General features: G+C 43.1%; 1 protein-coding gene across 8 annotated transcripts in view; it reads right to left on the bottom strand.

Moving 5' to 3' along the window:
• ARHGAP32 (Rho GTPase activating protein 32) overlaps positions 1-15689 on the bottom strand; it is a 368515-nt gene that overhangs the window by 150850 nt on the left and 201976 nt on the right. For all 8 annotated transcript variants that reach the window (XM_038753686.1, XM_038753688.1, XM_038753690.1 and 5 more), the window contains one exon: positions 6538-6624. In XM_038753686.1, coding sequence (XP_038609614.1) covers positions 6538-6624 — 87 coding nt within the window. The remainder of the gene's footprint in view (positions 1-6537; positions 6625-15689) is intronic.

The raw sequence follows: 15689 nt of genomic DNA, 5'->3' as shown, positions 1-15689 counted from the left end.
GTGCATGGGAGAGTGCAATACAACAGTGTTCGTGGACATGAAGGAGTTGCGGACTAGAGAGAGAAACAGAGGATATTTTGAGACTTAGAATCCAACAACCTTAAAGAATTCCTCTTTGGTTTCCAGCTTCAGAAAGAGTTGTGGCTGAAACGGTTATATTTGAACTTTCTTAAGAATATTTTCTTCATATTTTCCAAAGCAAAATTAATAAATGAAAGCCAGAGTCTCAAAGATAGAAAATAAACACATTAAAAAAGGTGACTTTAAAAGTTTCCAAATGTTAATCCAAAGATACTACTGCAAAGCAATTTAAGTTAGTTGCATCTACGAGCTGATTGTAATTTACTATGGAAGGAGTAACAACTAGCTCAAGGTTCATGAACAAAATGTTTCTTTTGGTAGGAGGAACTAAGTGCACTACTAGATTCACACCCATCCCCTTAAATAGCAACCTTCTTTCCCTCTCCCTAATGCCAAGGCTCTCCACTGAGGGCCTCATTCGGCAGGCAGAAGAAACAAAAATTGGATCCCTTCCAAATCGGACAAAATTGTCTTAAAATCACAGTCCAAGGCCCTGAGTCTTTTTTTGCCCACAGCTCGGAAATGGAAGCTAGTTCTGCAAATGATCCTTCATTTAAGATTCTAGGCCAAATGACTATTAAAACCGGGAAGCAGCCTGGCCTAGTAGAAAGAGCATGGGCCTGGGAGTCGGATGATCTGGGTTCTAATCCTAGCTCTGCCACTGTGTGACCTTTGGTAAATCCCTTAATTTATCTGTGCCTCAATTTCTTCATCTGTAAAATGGTGACTCAATACCTGTTCCCTCCTTACTTAAGCTGTAAGCCTCATGTGGGACAGGAACTGTGTTTGATCATCACAGTATACTGCTGAGGTAGAGGGTAGTATGGGTGGGGAGGGTGGGGCAGTGACAGACTAAAATAAATTACAGATAGGAGGAAGGAGGAAAAAAGGGAATATGTCCCTGAATTAGTATTTAAGTTAACGAGTATGTAAGATAGGTATATATATTCTCCAGGAGGTTGGGGCCAATTAGGTGATTCAGAAGGTTCAGTTACTGATTTATTCACTTGTGCCTAATATTTGTATTTATTCTCATACTCTAAACTACTGTATATTCACTGACTGGTGTCTGCTAGTCTGTTGCAAAGGATTGTAGGTCCAAGAGGAAGTGTACATGTCATTTACTTCTCCTGGATGTCTACACAAGCACACAGTCCACATAGTATACATATTAAGCACTTAAACACCATAAGTATTATTATTACTATTGCAGCTGGACAGCAATTTTATGTGAACATGAATATTTAGCAAGAGTTTGTGCAAGACTGAACTGAACAGTGTGAAACAGTGGGAAGCAGGGAGGCCCAGTGGGAAGCAGCCATGTCCTATTGAAAAGAGTCCAGGATTGGGAGTCAGAGGACCTGGGTTTTAATCCTGGCTCCACCATTTGCTTGCTGTGTGTCCATGGGCAAGTCACTTCACTTCTCTGTGCCTCAGTTTCCTCAAGTGTAAAATGGAGATTCAAATTCTGTTCTCTCTTCTACTTAGTCTGTGAGCCCCATGTGGGACAGCGGCTATGTCTGACCTGATTATTTTTATCTACCCAGGCACTTAGAGCAATGACTGACACATGGTAAGTGCTTAACAAAACACCATAAAAAAACAAAAAACAGTGGTTCATATAACACCAACTTTTATAAAGTTAGCAGCAATGACAGTGTAGTCACTGTCTTATCCTTAGAAAGCATTATTATTGTTACTTCTCATTCATCACCAGTTTTCCATTAGGAATCTGAAATGAAGTGCTTGTCTAAGGAGATATAATTTTTTTTGTTTGATTTTGTTTTTTAAAGGCATTTTTTAAGTGCCAGGCATTGTTCTAAGCACTGGGGTAGTTGGACACAGTCCCTGTCCCACGTGGGGTTCAGAGTCTTAATCCCCATTTTACAGATGAAGTAACTGAGGCAAAGAGAAGTTAAGTGACTTACCCAGGTCACAGAACAGGCAAGTGGCAGTGCAGGATTAGATCCGAGATCCTTCTGACTCCCAGGCCCATGCTCTATTAACTAGACATGCTACTTCTCTTAATTTTATACTGAGCTTGAACCAAGGACTCAGATATACCTATTTGTGAGCTCCAAAGATTGTTCTTTAAAATCACTTCACCTCACCAGATCCCTTCCCTTCTTCAAAGTCCTTCTGAAAAGCCATCATGAAACACTCCCTGGCCGGTCCCTCCACCTTGAACATTTGGCCATTCTCTCAGACACCCTTGAAAACTCTTCCGCATTTACAACAATTTGTTTGTTAACCAATCAATGAATAGTACTTATTGAGCACCCGCTGAGTGTAGAGCACTGGACTAAGCACTTTGGAGAGTGCAAAAGAATCAGCAGGCCCCATCCCTGGCCTGAAGGAGCTGGCAAATATAGCAGGGGTGGAGTAGGATGGGGTAGAAACAAACATGTAGGAAAGGGGAAATATGTACCTGAGTTAGTAATAATAATCCTGAATGACTATGGTATTTCCTAAGCGCTTACTATGTACCAGGCACTGTACTAAGCACTGGGGTGGATACAAGCAAATTGGGCTGGACACAGTCCCTGCCCTATGCGGGGCTCACAGTCCCAATCCACATTTTACAGACAAGGTAAACCCAATAAGACTAGCAATGCTAATTTATTTTCTTTTTTTTTTTTTTAACAAAACTTGTTTTTGGAATTATGCTCCTGCGCCCTCCCAGAATTAGTCCCCAAGCGACTCTCCTAACATAAATTGTTCTCCACCTTCCATTTCAACTTTACCAGTTTTATAATGCTATTAATTTCAAAGACATACAATAAAGCACTCTGCACTCCTAAGAAGGAAGAGCCAAAATAAAGAGGAGGTATTATTCTCATTATAAACGGGTGCCCCGCCATCCTTTCTGTGAAAAGGGGCCTAATTAGTCATGGAATCAAGAAACTAACTTTGGAGCTTTTGATAGAAGAAGTAGCGTAGCTTAGTGGAAAGAGCATGGGCTTGGGAGTCAGAGGTCATGGGTTCTAATCCCACCCCTGTCACGTGACTGCTGTGACCTTGAGCAAGTCACTTAACATCTCTGTGCCTCACTTCCCTCATCTGTGAAATGGGGATTACAACTGTGAGCCCCACGTGGGACAACCTGATTGCCTTGTATCTACCCCGGCTCTTAGAACAGTGCTTGGTAATCTCTTAACAAATACCATCATCATTATTATTGTTATTATATGACAGGCCTTCCCCAAAAGACAGAAAGAAATCCCTGGATTTTCAAAGACCTTCCAAGGAGGATGTATGGGGTACCACCGTTCTTACCCAGGGCATTTGGTGGGGGCACCATGCTGCCAGCTTTTCCATTGGAGTGGGATGTTGAATGTGGGGATGGAGTATTGGACGGGCAGGAAGGAAGACACAGAGGGAAGAGAGGAGAGGGTAAAGGAGAAAGAAAGAGGAAGGAGAGTAAAGGAGGGGGAAAGAAGAGTGAAAGAGGGGGAATGGAGAATGGAGAGTGAAACATGGGGAGGAGAGAGAAGGAGAGGAGAGATAAAGACGGGGAGGGCAGAAGGGGAAAGGAAGAGGAAGAGAAAGGTGCAAAAGAAGGAATGACTCTTCCTCTTGCACTCTGCCCCACCCCAAAAGCTTCTACCCACCTGTCTTAGCCCTGCCTGACTTGGCACCCCTCATGACCCCAAGCCACAGGTCCAGGGCCTCCCCTCCCCTCATCACTGCCACCCCCAACCAGTTGGCATCAATCGCAATGATCCCAGCCTGTGCTCACGCTGTCCAGACTGCAGTCTCCTCCACCTGGCTCCCACTGGTCATGCAGAGTGCCCGGGCCTCTGCTCATTCTGTAAGCAGCCCGGCCGCCTGCATCCGGCCTCCCCATGAACCCCCGGCCAGAACAACACACAGACCGTCACAAGAGCTCTGGCCCATGCCAAGCCCCACAAGGACCCGTGTGAGGATCCCGGCTCAGGCCCAGCCACCCAAGTGCCCCAGCCCACAACCATCCCCTAATGGCACCCACAAGTACCCCAGCCTGTGCCCACTCCCCATGAAGACTCCACCCCGTGCCAGTCTCTGCCGCACCCACGGGGACTCCTGCCAGCTGTCAGGGGACAAGAGGTAAAGCTCCCTCTTGTTTTTTTTGTTGTGGGCAAGGAATGTGTCTGTTATATTGTACTCTACCAAGCGCTTAGTACAGTGCTCTGCCCACAGCAAGTGTTCAATAAATATGACTGACTGACTACTTCTTTTCAGGAAAGCAAGCTAAGCTACCTTTCCTGCTTCAGGAGTAGAACTTACGAATGGGTTTACTAAAGAAAGAACATCTTCAAAGACACTTACACTGTTTCTTGTATTTCCAAATGACATGTTAAGCGCTTATTATGTGCCAGACACTGTACTAAGCACTGGGGTACATACAAGCTCATCAGGTTGGACGTAGTCCATGTCCCACTAGGGCTCATAGTCTTGATCCCCATTTCACATATGAAGTAACTGAGGCTCAGAGAAGTGAAGTGATTTGCCCAAGGTCTCTCAGAAGATACTGCTCTCTTCACCCTTTTCCCATATCTACTAATTAAATGTGGGCTCTTAAATTTAGTATTGTTGATAGGTTTAACACCCCCTAAGACTAACCTACTGTAATTTCTATGAAGAGATATTAGCTAACTCATCAATTTTAGGGACTTGAAGTTTTCTTTTTCACTGACAGTTGAGGAGAAACTGCTCTCTCCAAAGTCCACTGTCCAGGGTAACTAAGCCCAGAGCACTCTGCCTTAACTTCTAACGCCTAATAATTAATGATTATGGTATTGTTAAGTGCTTACTATGTGCAAAGCACTGTTCTAAGTGCTGTGAGAGGTACAAGTTAATCAGGTCAAAGTCCCTGTCCCAGATGGGGCTCACTCTATGTAGGAGGGAGAACAGGTATTAAATCCCCATTTCATAGATGAAGTAAATGAGGCACAGAAAAGTTAAGTGACTTATCAAACAATCAGTGCTATTCACTGTATGCTTACTGTATGCAAAACACTGTTCTAAGCAACATAAGAGAGGACATGGGTTCTAATCCTGCCTCTGCCACTTGTCTGCTGTGTGACCTTGGGCAAGTCACTTAACTTCTCTGGGCCTCAGTTACCTCATCTGTAAAATGGTGATCAAGACTGTGAGCCCCACATGGGACAACCTGATTACCTTGTATCTACCCCAGCACTTAGAACAGTGCTTGCCACATAATAAGCAGTTAACAACTTACTTGGGGTGAAGTAATATCACTACTTCCCCATATCAAGACATGTTTCGCTTCTGCTGTACTTGCCCTAACCTGTAGTACAGAGCTCCACACTCAGAAGGTATTCCATAAAGACCGCTGATCAATGGCTTGATTCCACAAGCTTTCAAAATTAGGTAGACCTCGGGAGACAACTGGGGGAAGAAGGGAGGAACTGCATCTGACAAATTCCGAAGATGTCCACATATCTTTCTGAACTCCAGAAACATGAAAAATACTTTGGAGAAATACTAAAATGCTCTGGCATATCCCAAGAGCTTGTATACACACAACTGTGGTCCTCATGTCATATATTTACTTACAGTGGCTGTGCAAAAAAAAGTTTTTAAAAGCTCCTAAATTTATTTTTAATTCTCCCTAAATCAATGACTGTAAAAATGATTAGAATCTGAATCTCATCGGGTGTGACACATAGCACTTTGTCTTGGATGTACTCCGTCAGAGCCAGCCAAAGCCATGTTTCAGGCACACACGACCTGATGGTAGCTCACAGGAAAACAGGAAAATTTCCTCTTAGTTACAAAAAGTTAACTCTTGCCTCAGGCTGCTTGTTCTGCTTATTCTGCTGTCACTTTCTTATACCAAAGGCAAGTACTTTTCTCTAATTCGCTTCAGTCAATTTATCCTCATATGCAAATCATATGACCAATAATACACTGTGGAATTGTTTTTTCCACCCATAACATTGTTTTTTTCCATAAAGTTTGCTGAGTATGTGAGAGAATCTACAGAACTAAGACTACTTCAATGGGGTCAGTTCAACTATTCCACAAATTTAACAGATGAAAAGAGGAGGCTGGAATGGAAGTATAAAATGCAACTGTTCTATAGTCTCCATCAATAGGCACTCATACACCCAAGAGGCCAAAGTCTTGCTGGCTTTCTAAGAATGGATTAGGATGAAGTATTTGTGCCTCAGGAGTAAATATTTTGTAGCATTCCACAGCATGCCGCTGCGTGAACTCATTTATTTTTCCCTCTAAAAGGGCACCATTCAAATTATTACAAATTTCAACTTTCACGGGGATAGACTGGCTGCCGTGATTAGAGAACTGGACAAACATCTTTCGGGGGACTGAAGCTTCACACACAAACTGCAAGAACAGAATACTTATCTCTCAACCCTGCAATGGTAAGGTTATTAGATTGTACAGAACAATACATGTAAGATTAAATAAAAAAGATACCCTCGTATTTACCTGACAACCAATCTGTACGAGGTAGACCAGCTCCTTGGATTCACAGCCGTTTTTCGTTACTTCATTCTGCTCTTCCGAGAGTGAAAGCTACATCACAGGAGAAGGAAGGGAAGGGGGGGGGGAGAGAGAGAGAGAGAGAGAGAGAGAGAAAGAGACAGACAGAAAGGAGGGGGAAGAAAGAGACAGAGAGACCAGGTCAGTGAGCAGGAATAAGCCAAGCATGTAATAATGCACAAAGCACCACCCTCACATCAACTGGCTCTAATACATGCAATTCAAAACTCTATGGCGGCCCTGGGGCAGCCAGGGGAAAAACATTCAGTATTTCCTAAAATTAGAAATCTTGTCTATTCTAGCATGGCTTTTATCCCCAGCCTGAGGATTTTGCAAAAGGTGCCACAATGACAGAGCAGTTGAAAAGCAAATAAAAGCATTCAAGGCAAGTGCTAAAACGTCTTATTTCAAGACCTGGGTGACCTTTACTAGACACATCAAGAGGGAAAATCATCACACGGTAGATAAGGAAGAGTCTTGGCTACTGACTTTATTGTATTTGTGAATTATGTTTACGGGGCGGCATTTGAAAAACAGGTCTCAAAATGTCAGAGTAATCAGACAATTTACCACAATGAAGTCTTTTATCCAATAGAGAAAGCTTTAAAAGCCGCATTAAGACACTATGAGCTGAAACAATCTTTGGCTGATTTCCGAGTGACTGTTAAATGTCTACCATAATTTCAAAAAAATGTGTGTGTGAGAAATCATATATTCACAGGTATGAGAAAACAGGCCACAATCCTCCCCAGGCCTATTTGGCAGGAATAAGATGACTCGCCATCTCTCTGTCACTTGGGGGCATAGGGATCAGGTGGCCCAAGTCCCCAAAACATGAGGTGCTTTGCCTGGAGTCACCTCCAAGTGGCAAAAGCCCCCCAGGGGCTTTCAGCCTAATGCTGGCTTGGTCTGCCATTTTGAAGAGTTGGCAGGGGTGAGATGGAGTGAGGCAGGGGTGGGGAAGGGGAAAGCCTCCCCCAGCCCTGCCAGCAGATGAACGGGTCCATTCTGAGCCACATTCTCTGCCAAGACAACCCCACTGGCACTGGTGCTCCTGGCTAAGGGGAAAGAGATGCAAAAAGGCGGGCCGCCTCACAATTTCTCCAGGATGTGTTCATCTGGGCACCCCTGGAGAAGAAGAGTTCATTTTTATCTCCTTAAGTACTGCTCTAAGAGTAAAGAGTTTTAATCCCAATAAAAGCTCAAACTATAAAGACCTAAGATATAATCACAAAAGACTAGCAAAATGTAAAGATGCAAGATGTATTCGTAAAGACCTGGCAGTCAAAAATCTGTATTTTCCATCATTTGAAAATCTGACCAAGCTCCCAAGATAAACAAACCCTCGGTTCCTTCATCTTTCCAAGTCCACGCTTCTATCTCCTTTTTATTTGGAAAAGCCAAGCTGTCCAGACTTTGCTGCACTCTTCCAAGCATTGTTAAAATCATCAGGTACTTGAAACAAAAGGCCAACATGCACAGAAATCCAGCTGGTCTGGAATACACACTCTTGGCACTCCCAAACAATTAGATTTGTTCTCTACTCCTTCATGCTGCTTGGATCCGCTTCCCTATCCTATAACTACACTTAATCGTTTTCGGTAAAAAACATGTAAAATGAGGTGTCTGAAACTGTCCAAAGGCATTACCCGTTTTGATACTTATTATTACTATTTTCCTTAATATGCTCTTATGCATCAAGCCTTGAGGTGGACACGAGATGACCAGATCAAGTGCCTTATGGGAATGGACTGTGTTTACCAACTCTAGTGTATTGTGTACTCCCAAGCTCTTATTACAGTGATCTGCACAAAGTATGTGTTCAAGGAATACCACTGGCGGACTGAGATCACATTTGGAACATTAGTACTCTAAGAATAAGTGTATAATGTGTCTGTTTATTCTTATATTGTACTCTCCCAAGTGCTTACTACATTGCTTTGCACACAGTAAGCACTCAATAAGCATGATTTGATGAATGAATGAATGAATGGACAACTTACACGGCCACATTTTGGCAGGAACACCCATCCTCTACAGACACACAGAGAGGATGCCTTAATGGTGATGGGACATGAGCCCTTGAAACGTGTCAGCAGCAGGGAAAGGTAGCAGTGGTAATGACATTTATTGAGAGCCTATAGAACATAACGCATTGTACTAAAACACATCCCCGGCTCCACTGGAGCTTACACCCTAAATGGGAAAGGTGGGGAGTGAACAAAATGGCAGCTTTTTTTCCCTATGTCTCTTCCCTTGACTATCTTTCAGATCCCAAACCAACTGATTTATTAAATAGACAAAGGGTACATCAAACAGACAATGGTATTTATTGAGCACTTAATGTGTGCAGAGCTCTGTACTAAGAGCTTGAGAAAGGACAACCAGCAGAGTTGGTAGTCATGTCCCCCACCCACAAGGGGCTTACAGTCTCAAGGGTACTTCTGATAAACAATGAGATTGTAAACAAACTGCCTTCCCCATTATTCTGCCAATTGGCGGGTATCACAGACCATAGTTTCCTCAGAACTTCCCAGTGCTGAAGTTGTGGTAGAGAAGAAGCTGGGGATGAGTGGAGAAGTCCGACATGCCAGAGATATTCCTCGCTAGCATTAGATTAGGTTCTCTTCTTACTCTTTCTAAATTTTTCTGCATTTTGACTCTCTGACCTCCAACCAAGCTGCTGTTCTGCAGCTTGGAACTCCTTCCCTCTCCGTCCAAATTCACCAGACCACAGCACTCCTCCCATTTTAGATACTCCTAAAAATCTCACCTCTTCCAGGAAGACTTCCCCAATTAATTCCCCACCTATAAGCACTTGAGTATTTTAATCTTCTCTTTGGCCCTCACTTGCACTTCAAGTTCTTGAAAGCCTAACATATGCCAATTTTCCTGTGCTATGGGAGTTGGGTCAGAACTTACTACTCAACTGCTCCAAAAGCACATGAGTGCACATGTCAACTTTTCAGTTTGAGTTTGGTGGTGCAATGGGGACATGGTGTTTGCCAGGGTTACAGACTGGGGGAGAACAGGAGCCACAGGGCAAAAAGGCCAGGAGGCTACCATTTTCTGTCTTTTCAAGCCCTGACAGGAAGCTTTTGGGTCTTGTCAGAGAACTGATGTGGGTGTGACTTGGAGTCCAGCTCTCACAGCTAGGGGGTTAGGGGGAAAATCGGGCCCCCTTCCCGCCCCAACCCAACCGTCTCTGTAGAGTGGGCATCTGGGCATCCAAAGGTCTTCTGGCATCCTGGCATGCTATATCCACATCAGCTCGCATTGTCAGGTGCAGGTTACCTAGTTTCCTAACAAGGTTCTAGCCAAAGTTATACCAAAAACACATGTTACAATAGAGCTGAGTGTATCCACTCTTAAAGACATAGTAGTAGTAATTATATTTATTATGTGATTACTTTTTGCACAAGACTGTACTTAGCACTGGTAAAAAAAAATACACATGTGAAAATTAGACACTGGCCTTGAAGGGGATCGTAATCGCAGAATGAGGGAGCAGACCATAGGCTCATAAGGAAGTATGAAACAGTGAAAGCCCAAAAACAACACAAAGGACAAAGAAACGATATAGTCCACGAGAGGTATAGAGAGTTGTGGTTAGTGGAGCAGAGTTTTGTGATCTACTGAACTGAACTTCCTGTATGGCAAGTAAAAATGAGTGCTCAGGAAGGAACTCTCAAAGGAAAAGCAATCCTCCTAATTGCTATTGATATGGCACTTGATGTATTTTCCAAATAGCTTTTCAGCAGGCTAATATATCCACAAAGAACATCAATACTGGCTTGGCCATTTAGAAAATGGAGAAATTGCATCAGAGAGGTGGAGAATTTCCCAGGGCTGAAGAAAAACCAGGATGAACAACTACATATCATTCTTCACCAAATCCAGGCTGAGGACACAAAGCAACATTGTCCTATTCTGTCCAGAAATAACAGGAGCAAAGCCCTTGGAGGAATATTTTCCCATAGGTGCTTGATGCACAAACCTGGTTAATAAATTGCCCTAACATAAGGGCCATGAAATGTTTTTCAGTACTTACAGGCAACGCTTCTCCCTGAAATATAAATGAAAGAAGACTCTCGGGTAAAGTTGGTCCAATGCAGATATCCTATTTCAATTCACCACCATTAATCAGAAGACACCAAAAACATCAGGCTAATCATTAAAAAGGGAATCTGTTCCACTAAAAGCCTCATCTATTTTGAAAGAGGAATGGTAGCCGATCAAGTCAGGAAAAGCCATTAGAACTAGAACAAAAAGTCTTGGCATTTCCAGACTTGCCTTGTTCAGCTTATTTTTCCTTATTAAAGATTTATGCCTGTCTCATGCACATCTTCCAGCAATACATGCAGTAAGCTCCCAAATTAACAAAGCAGAACAAACACTGGAATCAAACTATTCCTTGACGGAAACATATCAGGGTACTCGGGCCCAGATGTGTGATTGCACTCAATAAATACGATTGATTGATTCACACCGGGATCACCCACAATGTGGGATTCACCCACTGGGTGAATGTTAATGGCTGTTAATAATACATATGAAGCATTCAACATAAACTGACAGAAAAAAAGCCTTAGCAATGGCCTTAACTTGAAAGGTGATACAGATTTCAACAGTCCGTAGTTTGGTTCAAAGACAAGTGAAAAGCCAGGTTACCACCTAGGGCTTCTAAACGAATAATTACATCTGCTTAGAATGCGGCATTTGTTTCAAAAGAATACAAACGCAATTGCCCTGAACGTGCCATGCCCGAGCTGGGCTGGTAAGGATGGCAGAAGAGACCCTGGACACCCCGAGGCCCCTGGTGGCGCTACAGTCCTGAAGTCTCCCAGGGCTGGGACTGAGTGGGAGGGTAGAATTCTGACTCCCTCCCTCAATCCAGGTGTGATCACACCCATTTCCTCCCTAGAAGCCAGCTTGCAGAAGGTCACAAGTCATATGGTCAGGTCATTAGGGGCAAGAGATGGGGGACGCAAGGGGATGGGGGTTTGAGAAGAGAGTTAAACATCTGGACTAACTGATGAGAGCAATGGACACGGGTGTCAATAAGGATGGGGAAATAATTTTGTCGGGCATAGTAAAAGCACACAAGGATAAACAAGATGGACAAGGTTAGCCTGATATTTGAAGCAGCATGGCTTATTGGAAAGAGCACGGGCTTGAGAGTCAGAAGTCGTGGGTTCTAATCCTGGCTCGGCCACTTGTCAGCTGTGTGACTCTGGGCAAGTCACTTAACTTCTTTGTGCTTCAGTTACCTCATCTGTAAAACGGGGATTAAGACTGAGCCTCATGTGGGGCAATGTAATTATCTTGTATCTACACCAGTTTTTAGAACAGTGCTTGGCACAAAGTAAGCGCTTAAGAAATACCATCATTATTATTATTATTATCTCCACCAACAGTGCTCTGCAGCTCGTTCACCAAAGCAAAGGAGGCAGATTGTGGGGTGGTCCAGGGTATCGAAGAAGGGACAGGGGAGCGAGTGAATTGAGTTCAGTAGGGAGGGTGGTGTTGAGGGGGTCAACTCATTCATTCATTCATTCAATCGTATTTGTTAACTCACTCATCAAGGGAAGGTAGTTTGGGTATGGAGGCTAAATGGGGCCTGACGACTTGACAAAGTTGGACAGAGTCAAAACACTGAAGGTCTCTCGGGGGAATGGCACAGATTGGCAGGGAGGAGGTCAGTGGGAAAGGAGGTTGTGGTCAGATTGAGGGATTTCACAGAAGGTTGAGGGTAGAGATTGTACAGTGACTAGAGACAATGAGATCACGTGTGGGTCCAAGGTGGTGAGTGGGGATGCTGGGGTGCAAAAGGAGATCTGTGGAGTTGAGGAGTGTTAGAAAGTGGGAAGCGGAAGGATCATCAGGAACATCTATGTGGATACTGTAGGCATGGAGAAAGAGAAATGGAATGTAAGAAAGGGATCAAAACGGTTCAAAAAGCTAGAGGTGGGGCCTGGGGGGAAAGGGGTAGATGACTGTTACTAGTATTTGGAGTGGGTGATAGAGGCTTCTACTATCCTTGGGGTAGAGGAAGGACTACTATCTCTAACTTCTCCAGCTAAGAATTCATCCTCTCTTCTTGCATCTTCTTCCACCTTCCCTGTAACATTTCTAATAATTACAGATAAATTAGGGTCTTTAGCTGGCTAAGCACCTGAATCTGTGACTTTGGTCATTTGATATTCACCCCAACCTCACTCTTATAGTACTTGTGTATGTATCGATAAATTATATATTTTAAATCATTTATATTAATGTCTGTCACCCCCTTTAGCCTGTAAGGTCCTTGGGAGCAGAGAATATGTCTATCAACTCTGTTGTATTGAACTCTTCCAAGCACTTAGTAAAGTGCTCTGCACACAATAAGGGCTCAATAAATAACACAGATGAAGATGATGCTCAAGGTTGATTGAGGAAAAACTGATAGATAACAGGATTGGGTGATGCTTTTAGAATTAAGAACAATCAGTTGGCCAACCGTGTTTCAGCTCATTAGTTGTTATGCTATGGCCTGTGCACACAGAGAATTCCAAATAACTGTGAACTGTATCCTGCCAGGAATTCTAAAAGTCACTGGAAAACTTGTCATCTTCCCTGGCATTCAGTATGTAATTGTTCCGAGGACACCTAGTAAGCATCTTAAAACTTTCCAAGGGGGAGTTTAAGGCCATTCCTTGGCACATGATATGCTTTTAATTTCGTTAATACAAAAATGTTATCTTTCACTTTTTCCCCCAATAATTGAAGACTGTTTTTAACTACTTTACTGGGAATTTTAATAGTCAATGATATTGAAACTTAGGTACGTATGACTAGAATAAAAAAAACTACTATAAAATACTGCTACAAATCCAGTATATTGCTCCATGTTCTGAACAGTGAACAGCCACAGATATTTAGCCTTGTGGTTCTGTGGTCCAATGACTTGAATTTTTCATGTTTTAGCATCACCACTCACCGCTAAAAAATCATCTATGATGATCAGTTTGCCCGATTTTAAGGCAAGGGGGAGTCTATCCAAACTGACAGAATTTGCCTTTGTCCACTGCTATGTGTCACTGTTGAGGCCACATACTAACAACAGAGGCAAAGCACTTCTGCTTTAAAGGCAGGGGATGCATCTTTAGTTGCCTCTGGACTGAGCTGGGAATTGTGTGTCCAAATCCACCATCTGAAGAATGTGGCTGAGGGGTGCATCGATTGTTTGATTTTCTTCTCTAGCTAGTTTTGTTTCTTTTAGGCCCTGGCTAGTACAACTGGGCTAATCTGCAGAGCTGTTTTACTCAGGTCGGTGTACAGAAGCAAGGATAAGTGCAGATTTGGGATTCAAGGGATCTAAAGATGCTTACTTCCCTTTACTTTGGTTCTCTCATCTGTACAACATATACCACCATGCAGGGTCTGTCATGAGGCTTACTCAGTTAATATTCATGAAGACTTTTGAGGTGACCTTCGATATAAAGCCACACACATGGTTGTGGCTGTCCTTTGTTTTCAGAGATGGCTACTACTGATGGGAAGGTCCTATTGGCATACACAAGTGTGGCTGCAAAGATCTAGTGGGATGGGGATCATAAATTAGGACAAGTAATCAGAACCAGTGTGGCCTAGTGGATAGCATATGGGCCTGCAAGTCAGAAGGACGTGGGTTCTAATACCGCCTCCACCATTTGCCTGCTGTGTGACCTTGGGCAAATCACTTAGCTTCTCTGGGCCTCAGTTGTCTCATCTGTAAAAATGGGGATTAGGACTGTGAGTCCCATATGGGACAGGGACTGTGTCCAATCTGATTAACTTGTATCTGTCCCAGTGCTTAGAACAATGCTTGGCACAAAGTAAGCCTTGAACAAGCACCATATAATTATTATTACTGTTATTCCTTGTTGTGCTGATCAACCAATCAATCAAATGTATTGAGTCCTAACTGTGTGCAGAGTACTGTAACTAAACGCTTGGGAGAGTACTGTATAACAGAGTTGGTACATATGCTCCTTTGCCCACAAGGAACTTACAGTCTAGAGAAGGAGACAGACATTAAAATAAATTATGGATTTGAAAATAAGTGCTATGGGGCTGGTGGAAGGGTGAATAGAGGGTTCAAATCCAAGTGCAAGGATTAATGGGGTTTGTCTCACAAGGGTCAAACTGGTTTTGACTCTCACTCCTGACATATTGCTCGTCATAAACCCTTTGCTCTAGGAACTTTCTGTCCAGCAGCTGGTCTACACTCTCACACAAGACACATGTTCTGGGAAACTGGTCACTTGATTTGTTCCTCTCTCAACAAGCCCACAGGGATTGGAGGTATCAAGGCTCATGTAAAATAAAAGGAGTGTGGCTGAGTGTATATATTTGTGGGTCCAATGTCAGTATACACACACACACACATGTATGTGTGATAATATAGACATGCACATACACACAGCCTTGACCTTCAAATTAACAACTCTACTGATGATATTTAATCAGTATGCACAGGTGAGCTGATATAAACCAATGTGTGACAGTTAATCCCTTCTCCAGAAGTTCATTTTTTAACAGCCTACCTAGCTACTGACTGTTGAACACTGACTGCCACTAGCATGGGTGGCACTGCTCAAGAATGGGAGTGTGACACTTGTGGGAAGTTCAGGAGTCTTGCCTACAAAGAAGGGTGGACCCAATAATGCCGTGAAAATCCTCAATTTGATCTGAACTTCTATGCTATAAAAATAGTGCCAAACTCTCTTTTTGTATCTCCCAGTGGAAACACTGATCTTCTCGATTTGGTTTTCAAATTCCTAGTCAATGCCTCTAAGCTTCTTGTGGACAAAGAATGTGTTCACCAACTCTGCTGTATTTTATTTCTCCGTGCCTAGTAATGTGCTCTGCATATAAAAGACTGCAAACTCGTTGTGGGCAGGGAATGTGTCTATTATCCTCTAGACTCTAAGCATGTTGTGGGCAGAGAATGTGTCCATTTATGGTTACATGGCACTCTTCCAAGTACTTAGTACAATGCTCTGCACACAATATGCACTTAATTTGACTGACTGACAATACTATTGGTTGACTGACAAAGTGCTACCCATGAAACA

This window comes from Tachyglossus aculeatus, chromosome 11 (genome assembly GCF_015852505.1).
Source record: "Tachyglossus aculeatus isolate mTacAcu1 chromosome 11, mTacAcu1.pri, whole genome shotgun sequence".
Taxonomy (NCBI): Eukaryota; Metazoa; Chordata; class Mammalia; order Monotremata; family Tachyglossidae; genus Tachyglossus; species Tachyglossus aculeatus.
Note: the sequence above shows the minus strand (reverse complement) of the source record. Positions and strands in the feature narration are given on the sequence as shown.